Below are 24563 nucleotides of genomic sequence, written 5' to 3'. Positions count from 1 at the left end.
ATTAAAGAATTTATTATGGAGCTCTGCTTTTTGTTGCCAATATCAGACTCTTCTGTGGCATTTATGATTAAAAGACATTTATGTCAAATCCGTGAATAAGTTTGAGCAAAGCATGTGGGTGCTTGTGTCATATTGTATCATGAAATTTGTGAATTGTTACATGCCTAATATACACATATTTACATTGATTACTCTCAACACGCAGTGAAAGGATCTCACTGATGAATTTCTTCACCACTAATAGTGGAGAATCACACATATATTTACTTGCATTGTAGAGGGTTGTGCATAGAGTAAAATATAGTTCTTGGGATTTTAAGATTTGATATCGGGGTCATTCAAATGAAGATTGTGATTAATCAGAAATCAACAATATCTTTACACAGCCCTAAAAGTTAGAGTCAGATTTCATCATTTAAAGTCATTATTTACACTTATGTTAATGCGGGACATAAAAAGCACCAATTTAATAAATTGATTTGATTGTAACAATTATCAGTGATTTATCTCAACGAAAAACGAATAGCTCATACTGACACTGAAATTGATGCAGCTTCATTTTACCAGTTTCTCTCCTCTCTTCGCAGTGCCGTCACTGCCTTGGCTGTCTGACAGCAGAGGTGATCCAGGCGGGTCGGAGGCAGAGCTCATGGTTTGTGAGGGGTGGTACTCCTGGTACAACAGATTGCGTAGTTTCTCATCTAAAGTCTTTATTGTTCTGTCTGTAAACTCGAGTTGCGGTGGCCCCTCCCCGTCTGATTCGCATGGCACAGCCCCTAGTGGCCCCTGTGATGTGGAGGGCAGAGTTTGTTGGGGCTGATTGGCGGGGCTCTGAGGCTGTGATTGGGCACTGGTAACAGACACTTGTGGAGTGGGCGTGGCAAAAGGCTGCTGCAGTACCACAGGTTGGGTGTGGCTCCCGGGCGGCTCTGCACTGGGGCTGTTGTTGTGGGTTACTGGCTGGTGAAGGGCCTCGTCTACTTTCTGGGTGACATCCAGGGATACAGGAGGCACAATGGGGCAACATGGGATGTCAGAAACCATACAAACGCCCGAACACACAGGCTGAGGGCCGTCTGCTGACTGAGCGTGCTCAGAGAGGGTTGGTTGCAGCAGAGATGGATGTTTCTGCAGAGGTTTTGCACTGACTGTGTTGACATCATGTGCTTGATTTATCGAGGAACTCTCTGGTTCTGGAAGAAAAAACGTTTCAATGCAAGAAAGAGAGAGCTATAAAAAAAGAGGCTACAGAATAAGAGTTTAACGGATTGTGAAAATTCTGTCATTTACTCATGTCATTCCAAACCCCTACCCGAACTTTCTTAAAATGACAAGTTTTGAAGAATGCTGTGGCCACTCTTATTCATATTATGCAAGTGAATGGAGACTGGGGCAGTCAAGCTTCAAAATCATAAAAAAAGCACCATGAAAATATCATAAAAGTAGTCCATATGACTACTGCACTATATTCCAAGTCTCCTGAGGTCATAAGATAGCTTTATGTGAGGATCAGACAAAAAACATTATTCACTGATAATCTTATCCTCCACCGAAGCTCTAAAATGGACTATAAAGTCATATAAAAAGGCACTATAATGATGAACTCAATTGGTTCTCAGAATTTTAGCATGTCTAATGGTGCACTGTTTAATTTAGGAGCTACAGCAGAAGGCAATATTTCAGTGAAATACTAGTTAAATTGAATTATATTAAAAAAATTATATATATGCGATTATCTAATCAGCCAATCGTGTGGCAGCAGTGCAATGCATATAATCATGCAGATACGGTTCAGGAACATCAGTTAATTTACATTTACATTTATTAATTTGGCAGACTTGTGGTTCAGCTTCAGATAATGATGTTCACATCAACAATAAGAATGAGGAAAAATGTGATCTCAGTGATTTCGACCGTGGTATGATTGCTGGAATTCACAACACACTGAACCTTGAGGTGGATGGTCTACAACAGCAGCGGACCATGTCGGGTTCCACTTCTGTCAACCAAGAACAGAAAGCTGAGGCTGCAGTGGGCACAGGCTCACCAAAACTGGACTGTTAAAGACTGGAAAAACGTAGCCTGGTCTGATGAATCTCGATTTCTGCTGATGCACAAAGATGGTAGGGTCAGAATTTGGTACCAACAGCATGAATCCATAGACCCAACCTGCCTTGTGTCAACAGTCCAGACTGGTGGTAGTGGTATAATGGTGTGGGGAATGGTTTTTTGGCAAACTTTGGGCCCGTTAATACTGTTTTGAGAGCAAAGGAAGGCCCTACCCAGTATTAGTTTGGTGTTCCTAATATAAAGTGCTCAGTGAGTGTATAAATATACAGTATATATGCTGTATGTTAGTGCTGTTAGTCGATGAAAATTTTAAATCGCGATTTATCGCAGATTTTTAATGTTGAAATTTTCCTCTATATTCAGTATATTTATTTTCCTGTCAAAATGCATTTATTTCCTTCTTAGGAAAGAAAACAAAACAGTATGTAACAATAATGTTTTATTAAGGTTTTCCAAACAAAGCCTTTCACAGTATAAAGAATGAAATGCACTACAATTTCACCAATTCAAGAAACATTAATCATTTCCCAAAGTCTAAGAGGGAGGTTTGACATATTGAAAGAACTAGTGCCCACATAGATGACCGTTTTTTTGACAATGCCTCACCTGAGTGTGTAGATGTCATGAAGCAACGGTCCGAGGTTAATTATGTTGATATCATTAACTGCTTTGAGTTGTTATTTGAGTTGCCAACAACTGCACAAGTTGAGCATGAAATACATTTTTACTCCAAATAACACTTAAATGATTGTTGTTCTCCGTCTATATCGCTTGTTTCTGTAGTTTTTACATTGTGTCTCAAGACCAGAAACACAAAACAGGCAATTAGAATCAACCTGGCGCCACGTAGTTGCTCAGGAAAACTGTGGATACACAACACATTACAGTTTAAACCATCTTGCATCGTCTTGCTGGACAACAAAACATGCATCTAATAGGTCCTGATTTTAATCTCTTACCCTCTGTGCAAAACAAGCTGAATTCCATTATATTCGCTATGCTGATGAAAGTGGTTAATGTTATGCTGCTATGGTTACGAACAGTGCATTAATATCGAACGGTGATTAAAACCAGAGACTGTTTATTTAGCAGAGACAGGTTACTTTTATTAAAATGAATGGGAGAAGTTGGAACGCTCAACCAAGGAGCTCTAGTGCTCAACGGTCAATGGATGTAGAAAGGAAATCCCGCTTACAGGTAAAAGAGCCAATCACCTTTTAGATGTAGACATTGCCTGTCAATCAACTCCAGAACGCGCATGCGCATTAGCTACACAAGATGGGAAAATAGCACTTTTTAGCATAATCTGAATTAAAGTAGCACAATTTATGATTCCAGTGTTGTCAGATTGTATTGCTAATTTGAAATATGTCATTTAAACGCAAACTTGGCAAACTGTTTTTGAGATTTCGGTCTTTCCCCATTCAAGTAGATAGGAGCTGCACTGTCATGACTGGAAATAACCTCCCGAGAGCGTACCGATGACCGACAGTGGACTGACTTGCTATAAAGACTTTAACCCTCTGGGTTCTGAGGGTGTTTTGGGTCCTGATGACATTTGTGCTTTTTTCAGTTGCTTAAAAACATATTAATAGCTAAAGTCTGATAACACTGTATTCAGCACAAACTGGGCTACAATAATATGTGAACAACATGTATGTACATGTTTGTATTTTTGAGAAAATAATGTTTATGTTTTTTTTGTTGAAAAAACAAAGATTTTAAGTCACTGAAATAAGGCCATATAACACATACTAAACATTTGTTCACAAGACTTTTGAGAACTGGATCTTGTAGCCTAGAGGTTTTGCTACAAAATGATGTGAAAACCATCCTGATCACTCATTCATACAAAACAATATAGTCATTTAACTTTTGTAAGACACTTTTAGTGTTAGAAAGGCCATATGAGAGGAGGCGTGGATGATCATGAATATTGATGTGATTCACACCTGAGACAAAGATCCCTCCCCTGAGAGAGAATGAATGTGAAGAGACTTAATGATTGAATGTATTGTTTGTCGCTTATTCACAAGTTAAAAGAATTAATCTGACTTTACATTTTCTTTACATAAAGACTTTAGACCTACATTACCGTTTATAAGTTTTAAATCTGTAAGATTTTTTCATGTTTTTAAAAGAAGTCTCTTCTGCTCACCAAGGCTGCATTTATTTGATCCAAAATACAGCAAAAACAGTGATATTGTGAAATATTTTTACAATTTAAAATAACTGTTTTCTATTTCAATTTATTCCTGTGATCAAAGCTGAATTTTCAGCATAATTACTGCAGTCTTCAGTGTCACATGATCCTTCAGAAATCATTCTAATATGCTGATTTTCTAATATGGGCATATTTACAGCACATTTTACACATTTACATCCGAACAGATATTTGCAAGCACAAGCTTCATTGATGATAATGAGGCAGCATAAACACTAGTTAAAATATAATCTAAACATTCATATTATTTTTATATCATATTACATATATTTATATCATACAGCATACAATTTAAATACCTTCTTTAGACAAAACAACATTTAAATGTAACTAAAACTTGCCTATTAGGTCATTTCAAATTTCAATACCCTGAATACTGGCTGGCAAGTCTGGAAATAGTCCAACTAGTAAAATATGTCCATGTTTATATAAAATAGCATGTCAGCTAATATGTAAGTAAAACTAAATGACTTACTCATCCGAAATTGTATCCTCGGCTGGATCAAGTCGCTCTTCAAAATGCAAACGTTCCTCGTCGGATTCCCGCTCTTCTTCGGAGGAAAATGTGAACTCTTCGTCACTATCCAGGACCATCTGAAGAGCTTCCTCACCTGTGTAGTGTGCCATCTTCCAAAGAGCAGAAAAGTGAATGAATCTGATGATGAACTTGATGCTTTTTAAGGCATTGTTGGGGGTGTTTACCATTTGCATTGATCGCCTCAGCACATTACCGTATGATTAGCGCGCTCTGCTGGTGGGTGTGATCACATTAGGGATAATTAGCTGAGCCAGGAGAAACTGTACATCGCTTTGTTTCATACAGATTACATTGCAGGAGAATATTTGTTTTAAATTTGAATTGTTTTATTATAAAGTAGACATTTTGAGCTTTCTTTAGACATATGTTTCATGTTTGTGTGATAAGTATTCGCTGAGTTTCACTTCATTTTTGTGACATGTTTCAGAAAGATGATTGCGGAGACAGAGACGGCTGAAAGCGCACCCTGTTTATTTTCTTTATTTTACAAAAGCACAAGGTTTTGTTGTTATTGTGAGTGTACACAAATAAAAGTAGACCCTTTATAGTTTCTAATGATGTCTTACACTTATCTGCATGCCCAAAAATGATGAAGTATTTTAAGTTGTTTCCGCTGTTATAAGGAAAAAATCCAGCAGGATGCGCCGGCGCGTCCGTCGACCCCAGAGGGTTAAGTACGTTCCAATCGACTGTTAGGGTCCTCCAAATTGGACTTCACACGGTATTCAGCCATCTTATGGGAGATTCCAGTCCGAAGGGAACATTTATGTTCAGTTGGAAGGGCACTTCACACGGCATAGGGAATAAGGGTACATCCATACATCACTTCACAGAAAGTGGAGAGGAAAATTTACCCTGCAGTCATTGCGAACCAGCAGAGTACTGACGTAGTGTGGCTAAAATAAATGTTAAATCAAATAAATAAATGGGGTTAGAGACACTGTCGTTTAAATTAAGCTTAATTTACCTCGGGTGTGCTATCTATGCGGTTGCGCTCGAGTGTAAAAGGCACGAGATGCAACCGTTACATCCATCATGACAATTGGTCATATAACAGTTTAGAAGACAAATATATTATAAAATAACCACATTTTTTTATATTAAACAGTAACAGTCATTTAACTTACAGGTTACAATTCTAGAGAAATTTATTCATTTAAATATATAACAATACATTTTTATAAGTATACACGTGGATGTATTTAATAAATGTATATATATATATATATATATATATATATATATATATATATATATATATATGGATGTAAGGTTATTTATCATTAATTTCTATGCATTTACATAGTATATTGTGTCATCTTGAACCCCATGATCAGCGCGACTTGAGCGTCGTCTGTGTTTGATGATGTCACAGGGTATTCCAAATGAATGAATTTTGTAAAGTGAAGTGAACTTCAACAGATACCCTGTGCTCAGTGAGTAGGGAGCAATCCGCAGTGAACACTGCGTAGGGACCCTGCGGATTGGAACGCACCTTTTGCTAAAACTTACCGGAACTACTTGTGCATTCAACAGTTTGAACTGTACGCATTCCAGCCAATCAGAATATAGTATATGAACAGACCATGGTATATATATATATATATATATATATATATATATATATATATACACTATATTGCCAAAAGTATTCGCTCACCCATCCGAATAATTGAATTCAGGTATTCCAATCACTTCCATGGCCACAGGTGTATAAAATGAAGCACCTAGGCATGCAGACTGCTTCTACAAACATTTGTGAAAGAATGGGCCGCTCTCAGGAGCTCAGTGAATTCCAGCGTGGTACTGTGATAGGATGTCACCTGTGCAACAAGTCCAGTCGTGAAATTTCCTCACGACTAAATATTCCACAGTTAACTGTCAGTGGTATTATAACAAAGTGGAAGCGATTGGGAATGACAGCAACTCAGCCACGAAGTGGTAGGCACGTAAAATGACAGAGCGGGGTCAGCAGATGCTGAGGCGCAGAGGTCGCCAACTTTCTGCAGAGTCAATCGCTACAGACCTCCAAAGTTCATGTGGCCTTCAGATTAGCTCAAGAACAGTGCGTAGAGAGCTTCATGGAATGGGTTTCCATGGCCGAGCAGCTGCATCCAAGCCTGTTCTCTGGAGAGACGAATCACGCTTCTCCATCTGGCAATCTGATGGACGAGTCTGGGTTTGGCGGTTGCCAGGAGAACAGTACTTGTCTGACTGCATTGTGCCAACTGTGAAGTTTGGTGGAGGGGGGATTATGGTGTGGGGTTGTTTTTCAGGAGCTGGGCTTGGCCCCTTAGTTCCAGTGAAAGGAACTCTGAATGCTTCAGCATACCAAGAGATTTTGGACAATTCCATGCTCCCAACTTTGTGGGAACAGTTTGGGGATGGCCCCTTCCTGTTCCAACATGACTGCGCACCAGTGCACAAAGCAAGGTCCATAAAGACATGGATGAGCGAGTTTGGTGTGGAAGAACTTGACTGGCCTGCACAGAGTCCTGACCTCAACTCGATAGAGCACCTTTGGGATGAATTAGAGCGAAGACTGCGAGCCAGGCCTTCTCGTCCAACATCAGTGTCTGACCTCACAAATGCGCTTCTGGAAGAATGGTCAAAAATTCCCATAAACACACTCCTAAACCTTGTGGAAAGCCTTCCCAGAAGAGTTGAAGCTGTTATAGCTGCAAAGGGTGGGCCGACGTCATATTAAACCCTATGGATTAAGAATGGGATGTCACTTAAGTTCATATGCGTCTAAAGGCAGATGAGCGAATACTTTTGGCAATATAGTGTGTATTATATATATAAATAATTTTATTTAAAACTAATTTTACTTAAAAATAATTAAACAAACAAATTCAATTTAAATTAAATGAGGACAGATCCAGTCCTCATTTACTTCATTATATGGAAAAGAGTGGCCATGATATAAAAATAAATTTCTTTTGTTTTCCACAGAAATAAGTCAACATGAAAGTGAGTAAATAATGAAAGAACTTTCATTTTTGGGTGAGTTATTCCTGTAAATACACTATATGGCCAAAAGTTTGTGCACACCCCCTTCTAATTAACAAATTTGGTTACTCCATTAAATCCAGTAAAGAAAAATCGTAATGTTTCTTTATGTAATGGCTTGGGCTTTGTGTGCATCCAAATCTGTGGCAACTGTTTGGGGATAGCCCTTTTCTGTTCCAGCATGACAATGCCCCTGTGAACAAAGTGAGATCCATAAAGAAATGGTTTACTGTGTCTGGCGTGGAAGAAATTGACTGGCCTGCACAAAGCCCAGACCTGAACCCCACTGATCACTTTTGGGGTGAACTGGAACAGCAACTGTGAGTCAGTCCCCATCGACCAACATCAGTTTCTGACTTCACTGATAGCCTTGTGTCTGAATGAGAGCAAATCCCTGCAGCCATGTTACTACATACAGTATAGTGGAAAGCCTTCCCAAAAGAGTGGAAGCTGTTATTACAGCAAAGGGGGAAACTGATGCCTAAGGTTTTGAAATCAAATGTTCATCAAGCACATATGGTGTCCACATACTTTTGTCCATATAGTGTATCTGTGTGCAGATATTGGTGCATTTGTGCAACATTAGTTTGTGTGTGTGTGTGTATTACTCTTGGCTGTGTGTTCTCTGTCAGATGTGGGTGTCTCGGCCACAGGACAGATGATGAACCAGCGTTTTCCTGTGTGAAGCACTGTCAATAAAAGATAAGGCAGATTAATGTAAATTAATTCATGAATACTAGTTACAGTGAGACATGTAGAGCATGCACATGTCATATTCTTACCGTTCTGTTTATAAACTAGCTGGTCACACTGGGTTTGCTGAGGATTTGCTCCCTTCAGAGGAAATAATAGAAGACAACAGCGTTCGTTACATGAAATCAAACAAGCAGAAAAATTATATATTTGTCTAATGTATACATTATTATTCAGCTATTTCATTAATTCAATATAATTTACTAAGTTTTGGCAGTATGCATGGATTTTTCAAGAATTTAAAAATATTAATGGTGCACTTTGTCATATTTTTTTTTTGTATCTTAGACCGCAGTCTTCATCTTGTGTAAGTGTACATCATTTTAAAGTCAACATGAAATCAAACTGACTTTCACTGACATTGTGAACATTGACTTTAAGCATATTTCTCAACGTACTTCATTTCTTTACAGGGTTCACACACTTTTTAACCACTGAATTTCTGTAACTTCTTCATGACCTCTCCATCTTATTGCATAAAAAATCATTCAAATTCTGACCGATTTACTCATGAAATCCAGACTAATTTGTAAACCAATTTAACTATAAAAAAATAAATAAAATAAAGGCTCCAAAGGAGGATTCGTTCAGACATTACTAGAGCAAGTTTTTGGGTTGAGAGCAATGGCATACTGTTTGTATGGAACATTCAGACACCGGCCACACTGCTGTTTAGAGGAGCATTTAAATATGATTCAAGATTACATGAAAAACATCAACTAATATGACATTAAAATGTGTTATCAATAACCCAGTTTCCATCCACTTTTTGCGCTGTTTTGTTATCGACAAAGTTGAAAATGAGTACATTTATTTTGGCTAAATTTGCCATATTCTGCCTGTTTCCATTCAAATGGCCTTTTATCGATTGTCGCATAAGTTTTGGCATAAGTTTTGGAAATCTGCCCATAAGAAATGTGTGTATATCGCTAATTGTGTACATTTGCCTCCTTAATTTTTTCCCCCCAAAGTTTTGGTAAAATGGGGAGATTATTGAAACAGTTCATTGAAATTAGACAGCTTACTGTCATTTTAATTTCACAAATAAAAGCAATCAGAAGATGAGGAATTGCAATCAAAAGGGAGCAGTTGCCCTGCTGATAGGACACTAATAGTGGTCCCGATGTTGCGCCTATCACAGGTTGCCACCGGTTCCAACCCAAAAGCGAATTGTCATGGTTCAAGCTGCCAACCTGCACCAAGTAGTGGGGAAACTTTCAGTCTTAGTATAAGGACTGGCTTTAATAAAGCCAGTTTAAAATCAGTCGCACCAAAATATCACCAGCACATTAGTTTCAACACACGAGGGGACAGGGTTTTGGACCATTGCTACTCTCCGTTCCGGGATGGCTACAAATCCCTCCCCCGCCCACCATTTGGCAAATCGGACCACTCTTCCATTCTGCTTCTGCCCGCTTACAGGCAGAAACTGAAACAGGAAGCACCCACCCTCAGAACGATCCAGTGCTGGTCGGACCAATCAGATTCTATGCTACAAGACTGTTTTGATCGCACGGACTGGGAGATGTTCCGGTCCGCCTCTGATGACGACATCGAGCTTTACGCTGATAGCGTAATGTGTTTCATCAGAACGTGTGTAGAGGAAGTGATTCCGACCAGAACTGTGCGAATCTATCCGAATCAGAAGCCGTGGATCAACAGCGATGTTCGCGCGGCACTTAATGTGCGGACCTCCGCTTTTAATTCCGGGAACGCGGAGGAGCATAAACAAGCCAGTTATGCCCTCCGAAAAACTATCAAAACAGCAAAACGCCAGTACAGGAGTAAGATTGAAGGACAGTTTAACACCACCAACTCTAGAAGCATGTGGCAGGGAATTAACATCATCACGGACTTTAAAGGGAATAAAAACTCCGCCATGAACACCGCTGCCTCTCTACCGGATGAGCTAAATACTTTTTATGCTCGTTTTGAGGGAAATAACACCGCCCTCGCGGAAAGAGCTCTCGCGGCTGAAGCTACAGAGGTTAGTTCACTCTCCGTCTCTGTAGCGGATGTAACCCGATCCTTCCGACGGGTGAATATCCGCAAAGCCGCGGGTCCAGACGGCATTCCGGGCCGCGTCATCAGAGCGTGCGCGAACCAGCTGGCGGGTGTTTTTACGGACATTTTCAACCTTTCCCTCTCTTTGTCTGTAGTCCCCACATGCTTTAAAACATCCACCATTGTGCCTGTTCCAAAACAATCGAAAATAACGTGTTTAAATGACTGGCGTCCTGTTGCTCTGACCCCCATCATCAGCAAATGTTTTGAGAGACTAATCAGAGATTACATCTGCTCTGTATTACCACTCAATCTTGACCCACTGCAGTTTGCTTACCGCAACAACCACTCCACTGATGATGCCATTGTATCTACAATACACACTGCTCTCTCCCACCTGGAAAAAAAGAACACTTATGTGAGAATGCTGTTTGTAGACTACAGCTCAGCATTCAACACCATAGTGCCCTCCAAGCTAGATGAGAAACTCCGGGCTCTGGGCTTAAACAGCTCGCTGTGCAGCTGGATCCTGGACTTCCTGTCAAGCAGACGCCAGGTGGTTAGAATAGGCAGCAACATCTCCTCATCACTGACCCTCAACACTGGAGCCCCGCAGGGCTGTGTTCTCAGCCCACTACTGTATTCCCTGTACACACATGACTGTGTGGCAACACATAACTCCAATGCCATCATTAAGTTTGCTGATGACACAACGGTGGTAGGTCTGATCACTGACAATGATGAAACAGCCTACAGAGAGGAGGTGCACACTCTGACACACTGGTGTCAGGAGCACAACCTCTCCCTCAACGTCAGTAAGACAAAGGAGCTTGTGGTGGACTTCAGGAGAAGAGATAGAGAACACAGTCCCATCACCATCAATGAAGCACCAGTGGAGAGAGTCAGCAGCTTCAAGTTCCTGGGTGTCCACATCACTGAGGAACTCACATGGTCCGTCCACACTGAAGTCGTTGTGAAGAAGGCTCATCAGCGCCTTTTCTTCCTGAGACGGCTGAGGAAGTTTGGAATGAACCGCCACATCCTCACACGGTTCTACACCTGCACTGTGGAGAGCATCCTGACTGGCTGTATCTCCGCCTGGTACGGCAATAGCACTGCCCACAACCGCAAAGCACTGCAAAGGGTGGTGCGAACTGCCAAACACATCATCAGAGGTGAGCTTCCCTCCCTCCAGGAAATATATACAAGGCGGTGTGTGAAAAAAGCTCGGAGGATCATCAGAGACTCCAGCCACCCGAGCCATGGGCTGTTCTCACTGCTACCATCAGGTAGGTGGTATCGCAGCATCAGGACCCGCACCAGCCGTCTCCATGACAGCTTCTTCCCCCAAGCAATCAGACTTCTGAACTCTTGATCTCCCACGATCAAAATACATCAGCCCTGCACTTTATTACTCTTTTATCTCACACCGGACTGTCATAAATTATATTACTGTCATTATATTATGTCTCTCTTAACAACTGACTATCAACCGACAGCCTGAATGTCAATACAGTACAATACTGTACATTCTATATATATACTTTTTTCATATATATTTTAATTTTTATTGAATAATGTGTATCTATATAGTATCTATATAGTAAAAAAAAAAAAATAAATAAAAAAAACAACATATTGTATACTGTACAGTGTATGTTATTATTTGTATATTGTTGAGTGTAATTGTGTATAACAGATGTTTAAATTGTGTTGTGTTAATTTGATGTTTTAAGTTGTGTAATTATGTATAACAGATGTTTAAATTGTGCTGTGTTAATTTGATGTTTTAAGTTGAGTGTAATTATGTATAACAGATGTTTAAATTGTGTTGTGTTAATTTGATGTTTTAAGTTGAGTGTAATTATGTGTATAACAGATGTTTAAATTGTGTTGTGTTAATTTGATGTTTTAAGTCGAGTTTAATTATGTATAACAGATGTTTAAATTGCGTTGTGTTAATTTGATGTTATTGTAAATTGGTATATGTCTCATCACTGTCACGACTGCTATGTTGATCGGAACTGCACCCAAGAATTTCACACACCATTGCACTTGTGTATATGGCTGTGTGACAATAAAGTGATTTGATTTGATTTGATTTGATTTGAGGACCATCCATCGATGTGCATATGCTGTGTGCACAGCTATTAAAGAAAAATTGATGCGGTGTAATATCAGGGTTTACATATGATACATTCCTGATACTCAATAGGCTATTTTGAACAATCATCTAATCTATAGCATTGCCATCACAACTGCAACTTTTGGGGAGTCGCGTGGCACCATGCGGGTGTCAGACGTGTGAACGGCGAGCTCTGCGCTCTTTGCTAGTTTTTAATTATTTTTGTGTCATAAAACGGTGAGATTCGATACACCCTGATCCATAACTGTTCTATGAAGTCAATATGTCAAAGAATTCAAAACCTTCTGGCTCTGGAGACACCCCTGACAGGGCCGCAGACCAGGGACTCAGTTTGGATGGTGCGGCGGGAGAAATTCAGGGGCAACTGGCGACCATGTCGGTGATGCTGACAAAGGTCGTAGCGGACTTGGAGGATCTTGCTGTAATACGGCGATCGATTATGGCCACGGAGACTAAATTCTCTGAGTTGGTTACAAGAATGGGGGACGTCGAGAAATGGATCGATTATCTGGAGTCATCGGAGAAGGAATTAGCTGCTAATCCGCTAGCGACCAAGGCAGATTTGCAGTGCGTCTGGGAAAAGTTGGAAGACCTTGAGAATCATAATCGGTGAAACAATGTCTGAATTGTTGGAATTCCTGAGAATGAAGAAGGCCGAGATATGGTGAAATTCCTAGATGAGCTCTTCCCGAGTCTGCTTGACATAACAGGCCATAAGCTGGAAATCGAGCGAGCTCACAGGGTTCCGGCTCGGAGATCCGCTGAGGGAGACAGGCCCCGAGCGATTCTGGCCAAATTTCTGAGATCATCCGATAAAGATCTCGTGTTACACGAGGCGAGGAGTAAAGGAAGTCTTTCTTGGAAGAACCACAACATTTTCTTGTTCGCAGACTTTGCAAATTCGACAAGAGAGAAACGTGATCGATTCAAGGAAAGCAAGAAACTCTTACATCAACGGAAGATCGCTTTTGCACTGATGTTTCTGGCCAAACTGAGAATAGATGCTAAGGATGGTCGCAAAGTATTTACATGTCCCCAGCAAGCATTGTCCTTCATAAAGTCATTGGAATGAGTAAGCCATGGTGTGATTTTCACATTGCTGCCAAGTGAGCCTGACTCACTGAACATCACTTGACTGTCCGAGGAAGCTGAGCAGCATTGCAAATGATGTCACATTTACTTCCATCCAGAGTTGCATTAATTAAAACTTTCACAATTTGAGCCCGATGAATCTTGGCATTGTCGTCCTGGAATTTGCACGTGCCGTCAGGGAAGAAAAATCCATTGATGGGATAACATGGTCATTCAGTACATTCATGTAGTCAGCTGACTTCATTTTATTGCCGCATAATGTTGCTGAGCCAAGACATGACCTATTGAAGCAACTCCAGATAGTTACACTGCCTCCAGAGGCTTGTACAGTGGGCACTATGCATGATGGGTGCATCGTTTCATGCACTTCCCTTCTTACCCTGACGCATCCATCGCTTTGGAATAGGGTAAATCTGGACTCATCAGACCACATGGCCTTTACATGACATTACATTGTCATTATATTGATAAGTAAACATCTACAATTAAAATGTCTCAAACAGAGTAAAGATAAATTAGGAAGAGTCATTATTGTTTTAGCAGAAATTCAGGGGCAAAGGTTGATTTTGGCTAATATTTACGCACCTAACGTTGATGATCAGGGCTTTTTTTTTATAGATCTTGAAGGGATGTTGCAAGCCGCTGGCACCCCTCATGATATAATATTGGGAGGAGACTTTAATCTTTTGATGGACTCAGTCCTTGATCATAGTGAAGCAAAAGTGTGTAAGCCCCCTAGAGCAACAGTGACACTTCACAGGATGTGTAAAAATCTTGGTCTTACAGATATTTGGAGACTTTTGAACCCAACTGGTAGGGACTATCCATTTTTTCATCAGTCCATAAGATTTATTCTAGAATAGTTTTTTTATATATATCTAAGTCCCTCATTTCATCTGTTGTGGATTGCTGTCTAAGATCACGCCCTGGTGAGTTTAGACGTGTTGCCACATACGGAGAAAAAGAAATCATATAGTTGCCGCTTTAATGTATCCCTTTTGCAAAATCCTGAATTCCAACAACTGTTAAAGGTTGAAATCAATGTGTATATGGAGACCAACTGGTCCTCAGTGTCCTCTGTAGGCGTGGCTTGGGAGGCACTTAAGGCGGTTCTTAGGGGTCGGATCATAAAGTATGCCTCATTCATCAAAAAGTCCAAAGCATGAGAACTCGTGGAGTTGGAAGGGAATATTAAAAGTGCAGAGGCAGAGCTGAAGCGCCGAATGTCGCCTGATGGCCTCAGAGAATTGACCCGATTGAAATACAGATATAATACTATTTTGTTTGCGAAAGGTGGAGTTTTGGCTATTCAGGGCAAGACAGTCATACTTTGAGACGAGGGACAAAGCAGGGAAGCTTTTCGAGTCTTTTTCTACCATTCCCTCAGTGAAATCTGCTGATGGTGACATTTTTACCTCGGCCATTGATTTTAATAATGCTTTTAAAGGGGGGCCTGGGTAGCTCAGCGAGTAAAGATGCTGACTACCACACCTGGAGTCGCGAGTTTGAATTCAGGGCGTGCTGAGTGACTCCAGCCAGGTCTCCTAAGCAACCAAACCGGTTGCTACGGAGGGTAGAGTCACATGGGCTCCTCGTGGTCGCTATAATGTGGTTCTCGCTCTCGGTGGGGCACGTGGTGAGTTGTGCGTATTCCAAAATTTAACTACCTGTTACAATCTCTCCCTGTAGATGACCCCCTCTCTTATTTCAAGCAATTTGATAGCATAGTGAAGTCCTTCATTTGGAATGGTAAGCATCCCAGATTACATTTCAATAAGTTACATAGGCCGATTGACAAAGGTGGGCTAGACCTACCCAAGATTTTGTTTTATTATTATGCATTATGCTCAGACATCTGGCTCATTGGTCTCTCCCACCTGAGAGAGCCTATCAAACTAACTGGAGAAGTTACACACTGTTGTCTCACATTTGCACTCTGTGTGGACACAAGTGTCCAGAGTGTTTAATTCAGACATTTATTTAAATGTTGCCTCGAGCATATGGCTGAACCCCAAATTGTGTATTGATGGGTTCCCTTTTTGCTGGTCGGAGTGGATCGTGAGGGGGGTTACTGCACTCGGTGACCTATATGAGAGTGGAGATCCTTTGAAGATTTGGTATTCCCAAATTTTGGGATTCCCAGGTCTCAGTTCTTCAGGTATTTACAGATGCACCACCTGCTCTGTACTGTACTGTAGCATAAACCCCCCTGAAGCAGCAGATACTCAGAGTGGTGATTACTGCTTTTGGAAAAGGTCATGAGGCATCAGTGTATTGCTCCCTACTAATTCAGAGTCTGGGGAACTTCAACTTCTCTTAAGAGATTAAGGGAGAAAGATTTAAACCTGGTTTTGGAGGAGTGAATGTGGGCTAGGATTCTAAAAAACGTCAAGTCTGCATCTAGAGATGCAAGGGTGCACCTTATGCAGTTCAATATTTTACACAGATTCTATTGGATCCCCTCTAGATTGTATAGGCTTGGTCTTAAAGACACACCCACCTGCTGGCGATGTCAATCAGAAGATGGAGACACAACCCATGTCTTTTGGGGGTGTGTTAAGGTCCAAGAATTTTGGTTGAAGATTCAGAGTTTTATGTGTGAGGTATTGGGCACTAAAATTTTATTTTGCCCCAGACTCTGTATTTTAGGTGATGGGGCGGTCATTAATATGGAGAATAAGCACATAAAAAACTGGGTCCTAACTAGCGTTATGATCGCCAGACAGATGGTTTTAAGGGGTTGGAAGTCGGCTGGAGCGCCCCTATTTCAGGAGTGGTGTTCGGAGATTGGCAGGGTGGTAGCTTTTGAAGAGGGGTGATCCAGAAGACTGGGGTATTTAGACTTGTTTGTGGGGAAATGGGGCAAATATGGGGTTGCGGGTGGGGGGGTGTTAATAATGAGGGTTAAATATTGATTCTGTTTGTATATGTTTTGCTTTTCTTTGTTCAATAGCTGAATCAATAAAAAATGTTGATCACAAAAAACAAAAAAACAAAAAAAAACAAAACAACTGCAACTTTTAATGGCCAACTGACCTTGATTGTCATCTAAAATTAATTTTAGCGTCATAATGCAATTTACATTTTCTGAAGTAGCTCAGCAAATGCGATCCGAGGTAAAGAGGGTTAGATTTAAAATATTTAAAAGTTTTAAAATGTTCAAAAGCTCATTTTCTGAAAGTGAACTCTGGATTGGACAAATAGTTCTGATAGTTTATAGTCTTGGAAAAAAGTGTGGAACATTCTGAGAATGTCATTTAGCTTTTTTCATCACAAAACAGGGTATGGCTAATTTAACTGTGTAAAGAAAAGCCAATTATATAGGCCTAACAATAATATTTTTTGTTTGGTAATTTTTTTTTTTTAATTTATTGCTTTATTCATTTGATAATTTATTTAATTTAATACAGGGAATTTTGCCAGCATTTTTTTTAAATTAAGCTAAACAACAATTTGAATTTGGCTATATGTTAATGTTCCAAAAAAGCACACTGATGCTTTTCTCCTAGTATTGTGTATTTATTTTTAATTTAAAACATCTTTGTGCACAGAAATTATAAGTTTTTTGTATTGTGGGCTAATTCCATGACTGCCGTCTATTATTTTGAATGGTGTGGAAAATGTATTAATAAATAAATGGATGGCTACCACTATTAAATTAATAGCAAAGAGTGGCCATTCATTTGTTCTCCGTGCACTTGTCGATGACAGGTGCATGACACAAGATATTTGTGATGGCACTCCTGAAAGTGTCATGACGCAGATGTGTTTACAGCATCGGATCTGTGCAGGTATCCCGTTAAGACCAATAACAGTGCGGGTAATGTTTCACGTACAATAAATTGGCTTTCAAGGATGTATACCTTGTTGTCATGATTAACACAGGCTAATGATAAAACAGTAAATTCTGTCATGTGACACTATATTTTGGTGTTAATGCCTATTTTCTCGACAAAGTTTTTCCAAACCAGTTTTTCACGACATTTGAAGTATCGACATAGAGTTTATGCGCTAGAGTTAAACGGAAAAATATAACTTGTGAAATTTTAGCGATAATTTGTGTTTCCATCAGCTATATCAGCAAACCTTTTGATGCGCTACACCTTTTGGTCACAAAAAAACCCTTGGAAACGTAGTTAAGTCTCTGAGATCTGTTCCTTTCTTCTGCCCCAGATTGCTGATACTTTGTACTCTTTTTAGTGCTGTGTGCACTTTATGACCATTACACAGATGTTTTTGTTTTGTGACTGTTAACTTAAAGTTTTTAGTTTGCTGATTTTCTATATTAATATTAAGTATATGGAAGCTGTAGGGGGGTGGGTGCCATTTCTTTTCTATTTGTCTTTCTCTCCTGTTTCTGCCTAAAGAGGGAGTCCGAGTAGGTTAATTTTAATTTATTAGGTAATTTAGTTTGAACCCTCTTTGGTTAGAATGGTATTTTTGTTTGTTATTTTGGCTTTGCCCCCTCCTCAAGCCTGATGTTGCTTCCTTATTGTAATTTAAATAAAAGTATTTTGGTTACTTTTGAAAAGTGGTGGTTGTGTTAATATCTGGAACAGGAGAAGGAAATGTCAAAATCTCTCTCCTTGTTGGACCTCTCCATCCCAAAACTGAGGAGGTCGTAACATTTTTAAAGATCACTCTTTATTTTCTCATTTCAGCTCCCACGTGAGTGGATTTCCAAAACGTAGGATGGCAGGAGAAGACTCATAGATTCATATTTATGAGAAAAGCTCTATCTGTTTTTTTTCGATTGGAGTAGGGCTATAGTTTCTCCAACCAATCAGGTAGTGTTTTCCTGATAAATATTACTGAATCGTCTAATCAGGTACCACTTTCCTCGTGAATATAAATAAGTCTTCCCCAGCCATCCTGTGTCTTGGACAATGTCTGATAGACAGCTTCTTTTTGTGTGTGTGTTGTAAGACTGCTCAAGGTACTGCGGATACACGCATGTGTCATGTCAAATACATTTAAAAATGCCAGTCTTGGCGAGGTCTTGATAGAAACACAGTCAGTTATGTCCAAATTGCAAACACTGGGACAAGAAAATTAAAAAAGCAGATGTGTGTCAAAATATCGGATCTGTGCATTAGGACTTGCAGTGTAAATGCAGACTTATAGACCTGCCATGGTCAATGTCAATGTCATACTTGATACTGCTGTTAGAAATTGTAATTTATTTATTCGTTCTTATTTTATTACTGACTGTTTCCTTGTCTTGAATAATTACTTGAAAACTTGAAACAATGTTTACCCAATTAACTAATTAGTCAGTATTAGTTTTTGCATTGAGAATCAATACATTTCACTGGTATTGGTTCAGGCTAGTGAAATGTTGGTATCGTGACAACACTGCCTACAATGTATATTTAAACTGTGCATGGTAGATCTTACTGTAATAGCATTATGGAAAAGTAGATCTCATGCCATAAAAGCATGAGCACCCCTGCTTTAAAGTAATATATATGCAGTAGATAATGTGTAATTTGTAATGTTTACATTTTGCATTCATGGCGCTAATGAACTAACACGATAAATGTGGCCATAATATGCGCAGATTACACTCTGTTATTGTCATTTATGATGACACTGACACTACTGCAAAAATGGGTGTATAAAAGAGTGTTAATGGGTAGAATACAGACAAAAGAATGATGATTAAAGGCATATCTTACTTTGGGAAGATGCGTGAATGGCTTTCGGCTGCATATGGCACATGAGTGAAGCAGCATATCAAACAACAGAGTGAAAGGGCACTTAAGAGTATTTGAGTAAATTTGATTCTTCAGATTAACTGAACAAAAAGAAAATCGCATGACATGTTAATACCGCTACACGCCGGTGTGTTCATGTTGACTGATCTTAACTGACTGAACCGGAATCAGCTGTCGGCTTCACAGTAGGTGGAGTTCCAGGTCACACCTATTGATGACGTGGACCAATAACAGTAAGAAGGCGTTTAACAGCTTGTAAGAAGTTTTCCTGAAAGTTAGCGCTGGCAAACTGTTACGAACCACTGAAACAAACTCAAAAACACCTTTGTTTTTGACAGATTTTTTTCTAAATGACATCACACCCCTTCAATCTCTGATTTCATAGGAAGTGTGCAGGGGCCTTTACTCCACACAACAGCAATATTTAGCCAAAAAATATTTTAGAACTGAGCATAACTTTTCCATAAAAATTTCCATGACTTTTAGAAATACGCTTTTAAAATCATGTGATATTTTCAGGTTTTTCCATGACCGTGAGGAACTCTTTCTGGTAAAAGTGCACTTTTACAAATAGAAATATGTTGACACTTCATGCAGTTGCACATTTGGGATCAGGATATGATGGGTATATTGATTGAGCAAATTAAGAACACATTTGTTGTGCCCACTTATTCTAAGAAAGCTTTAAGTTAGAACAAACAGAAGAACAGTATATACTGTATATAGAACGTAATTCATTTCTCTTGATGTGAAGTGAATGTAAAGCAGGTGTAGTTTCAGTGCCTGTGAGTCAGAGGCTCCAGCGACGGGTGTCTGATGGAGGGGTGACGTCTGGATGGAGCTCTTCTCTCCCTCTGCATCTTCACTCAGAATGTCCTCAGCTTTATCCATGATGTCCTTCAGCTGCTCAATGAACATCTCCCTCTCTAACAACAGGATGAACTCATTCTCCACCTTCAGGAAACAAAAACAGAATGTTTCAGGAGCTTCGAAATGACATGGAGCATCTCCAAATTCAGCACACATTTACTTTGAGAAGGTCTCTACATGAGTTATGGAAACTTTAGTGCATGAGGAAGAGGAAAGGAGGATGTGGGGAGGGAGAGAGAAACTAGAGGAGGTTCTCTCACCATATATGTGGCGATCTCCTCTGGAGCATCTCCGTCCAGGTCAAATTTGAAGGTCACCATCTTGTGGTTATGAGTCTCCAGCTGACACTCCACCATCTTATCTCCTGTATCACACACCTACACAAGAGTTTAGCAATTAATTATAGAATTTTATTACACAGCTCTCTGGAATACTGGATTCTGATTAGTCAATGGCACCATGTAGTGGTCTGATATTTCTCTGAGTATCAACCGCACATCCACCTATCAGACCGCTCATCCAGGTTCTGCAAGTCATCTTTCCTGCTTCTCGGATCACTGTGAGATCTCTTCAAGTAAGCTAATATAATAATTTCAACTCAAATCAATGTTTCATGTGCACTTATTTGGCAAGTATTCTTGTAATAAGCTGGATGATGAGGAGTCAGACGGGCATTAATTACAAAATAAACACCAACAGAACTCTGACGCAAACCAGAGGTTGATTTCAGCTGTTTAGCTATTTATTTCTTGTCACATAATTACATATTTTCAATGCAAATCAATATTGAATGTCCATGTATTTATTTATTTGGTTAGTAGCCATGTAATAAGCAGGATAATGTACAGTCAGCCTGTTGTTATAGCAAAATAAACCCCTTCAGTGTGATACAAGAGTCGCCGTTTCCCGTCAGGGTTCTGCTCTTCCTGTTGGGGCTGACTGTACATTATCCCTTACTTACATTACTATAATATATTTATCGTTCAACTTGTGACATAGCCTGAACATGAAATTAAATTTAACACTATTTACCCATTTTTTATTAATAAATGCCCATTCTGTTTTTGTACATGATTAATCAATGCATTTTACTTCCAAGAAAGAAATAATATTAACCAATAATATTATAACCTCCACAAACATCCACAAATCAGTACTTATACAGAAGATGACATTTCTGTGTCCGGTTGCATAAAACACCTTAAGTTTTCCCTTAAGTAAAACACTTAAAGTTTTACCATAATGCAATACTACTACTGTTACCATAGACATGACATGTCTCTGCCAACTTTTAGAAGATCGGAAATGTCCCGACCAACACTTGTGCAATTTTACCACAAAGAAAATACTTTAACTTTATGATATGTTTTAAAGACTATTAAAGTTTCTCTGTATCATTATTAATGTATTAACTCATTGTCCGATCTCTTCTGAAACAGTGCGTAAACGGCATTGTCATCAGAATCAGCTTTATTGACAAGTAATGCTTACACATACAAGAATTTGTCTTGGTGACAGGAGCTTCCAATGCACAACAATACAATACAGCAGCAAGACAGAGATAATAATAAAAAACAATTAAAAATAAATAAAAATAGAATGAAATAAAAATTGAATTGAATAGAAAATAAAGTATATATAGAATACACAATAAGACAGTATATATATATGTATATATGTATGTATGTATGTATGTATGTATGTATGTGTGCATGTATATGTGTATATATGTATGTATGTATGTGTGTGTATATATATATATATATATATATATATATATATATATACACACACACACACACATACATATACGTAGTGCAAATCTAAATACAAATCTGTTATATACAGTGCAAGGGAATGTAATGTCAGAAGAGGTATGATGTGTTGGATACATATAAAAAGACTTAGACTGTGAATTGCACATAATTATTGCTCAATGGGGCAGTTTTAACTGTTCATGAGATGGATAGTCTGAGGGAAAAAACTGTTCCTGTGCCTGACGGTTCTGGTGCTCAGAGCTCTGACGCGTCGGCCAGAAGGCAACAGTTCAAAAAGGTAGTGGGCAGGGTGAGTGGGGTCCAGAATGATTTTTCTTGCCTTTTTCCTCAATCTGGAAGTGTACAGTTCTTGAAGGGAGGGCAGGGGGTAACCAATAATGCTCTCAGCAGTCCGAACTGTCCTTTGTAGTTTTCTGATATCCAATTTCATAACTGAACCAAACCAGACGGTTACTGAAGTGCAGAGGACAGACTCAATGACTGCTGAGTAGAACTGTATCAGCAGCGCCTGTGGCAGGTTGAACTTCCTCAACTGGCGAAGGAAGTACAACCTCTGCTGGGCCTTTCTCATAATGGAGTAAATGTGGGTCTCCCACTTCATGTCCTGTGAGATGGTAGTGCCCAGGAACCTGAATGACTCCACTGATGCCACAGTGCTATTTAGAATGGTGTTTGGGTGTTCCTCCTACAATCCACAATCATCTCCACCATTTTGAGCGTGTTCAGCTCTAGGTTGTTTTGACTGCACCAGACAGCCAGCTGTTTAACCTCCTTTCTGTATGGAGATTCATCGTCATCTTGGATGAGGCCGATGACAGTAGTGTCATCTGCAAACTTCAGGAGCTTGACAGAGGGGTGCAGTCATTTGTGTACGGGAAGAAGAGTAGTGGGGAGAGCACACATCCCTGGGGGGCACCAGTGCTGATTGTACAGGTGCTGGAAGTGAATTTCCCCTGTCTCACAAGCTGCTGCCTGTCCGTCAGAAAGCTGGTAATCCACTGACAGATAGATGTGGGAACAGAGAGTTGGTGTAGTTTAGTCTGGAGTGTAGCTGGGATGGTGGTGTTGAAAGCCGAACTGAGGTCCACAAAAAGGATCCTTGCATATGTCCCTGGTCTGTCCAGATGTTGCAGGATATGATGCAATCCCATGTTGACTGCATCCTCCACAGACCTGTTTGCTCAATAAGCAAATTCTAGAAGGGGATCTAGAAAGGGTCCAGTGATGTCAATCCAGTCAATCCAGTCTCTCAAATGATTTCATGACCACAGACGTCAGGGCGACGGGTCTGTAGTCATTAAGTCCTGTGATTTTTGGTTTGTTTGGGACAGGAATGATGGTGGAGTGTTTGAAGCAGCATGGGACTTCACACTGCTCCAGTGATCTATTAAAGATCAGTGTGAAGATGGGGGCCAGCTGGTTAGCACAGGATCTAAGACATGTGGGTGAAACACCATCTGAGCCCTGTGCTTTCCTTGTCTTTTGTTTTAGTAAGACAAGGTACACCTCTTCTTCACATATCTTAAGTACAGGTTGAGTAGCAGAAGGGGGGTTTCAGGAGGTGTTGGTGTTTGTGTGAAGTGAAGGTCAGAGCGGGTGTGGGGTGTGAGATTGGTCCTTTCAAATCTACAGTGAACACATTCAAGTTGTCAGCCAGTTGTTGGTCCCCTACAGTGTTGGGGGTAGGACTCCGGTAGTTAGTAAGTTGTTTTAGGCCACTCCACACTGATGCAGGGTCGTTAGCTGAAAACTTGTTTTTCAGCTTCTCAGAGTATCTTCTTTTAGCTACTCTGATTTCCTTATTCAGTGTGTTCCAGGCCTGATTGTACAGGACTTTATCCCCACCTCTGTAAGCATCCTCTTTGGCCTGACGAAGCTGCCTGAGCTCTGCTGTAAACCATGGTTTGTCACTGTTGAACATTAAATAAGACCTAGTAGGAATGCACATATCCTCACAGAAACTGATATATGATGTAACAGTATCCGTGAGCTTGTCCAGATTGGTGTCTGCAGCCTCATAAACACTCCAATCAGTGCAGTCAAAGCAGGCTTGTAGTTCCAGCTCTGCTTCATTGGTCCATCTCTTTACAGTCTTTACTACAGGCTTAGCAGATTTTAGTTTCTGTCTGTAGATTGGAAGAAGATGAACCAGACAGTGATCAGATAGTGCCAAAGCTGCTCTAGGGACAGAGCGATATGCATCCTTTATTGTTGCGTAGCAGTGATCCAGTATTTTTCTGTCTCTGGTTGGGCATGTAATGTGCTGTTTGTATTTGGGCAGTTCATGGGTGAGGTTTGCTTTGTTAAAATCCCCAAGAATAATAATAACTGAGTCCAGGTACTGTTGTTCTGTGTCTAT

General features: G+C 39.9%; 1 protein-coding gene across 1 annotated transcript in view; it reads right to left on the bottom strand.

Moving 5' to 3' along the window:
- Positions 1-24563, bottom strand: part of LOC127424035 (serine/threonine-protein kinase WNK2-like) — a 119049-nt gene that overhangs the window by 33660 nt on the left and 60826 nt on the right. The window contains exons 14-18 of the mRNA XM_051668818.1: positions 20687-20803; positions 20340-20510; positions 8627-8678; positions 8453-8533; positions 565-1193 (exon numbers count right to left, since the gene is read on the bottom strand). Coding sequence (XP_051524778.1) covers positions 565-1193; positions 8453-8533; positions 8627-8678; positions 20340-20510; positions 20687-20803 — 1050 coding nt within the window. The remainder of the gene's footprint in view (positions 1-564; positions 1194-8452; positions 8534-8626; positions 8679-20339; positions 20511-20686; positions 20804-24563) is intronic.

The sequence above is a fragment of the Myxocyprinus asiaticus genome, chromosome 33 (assembly GCF_019703515.2).
Source record: "Myxocyprinus asiaticus isolate MX2 ecotype Aquarium Trade chromosome 33, UBuf_Myxa_2, whole genome shotgun sequence".
Lineage (NCBI taxonomy): Eukaryota > Metazoa > Chordata > Actinopteri > Cypriniformes > Catostomidae > Myxocyprinus > Myxocyprinus asiaticus.
This window is presented reverse-complemented; position numbering and strand designations above follow the sequence as displayed.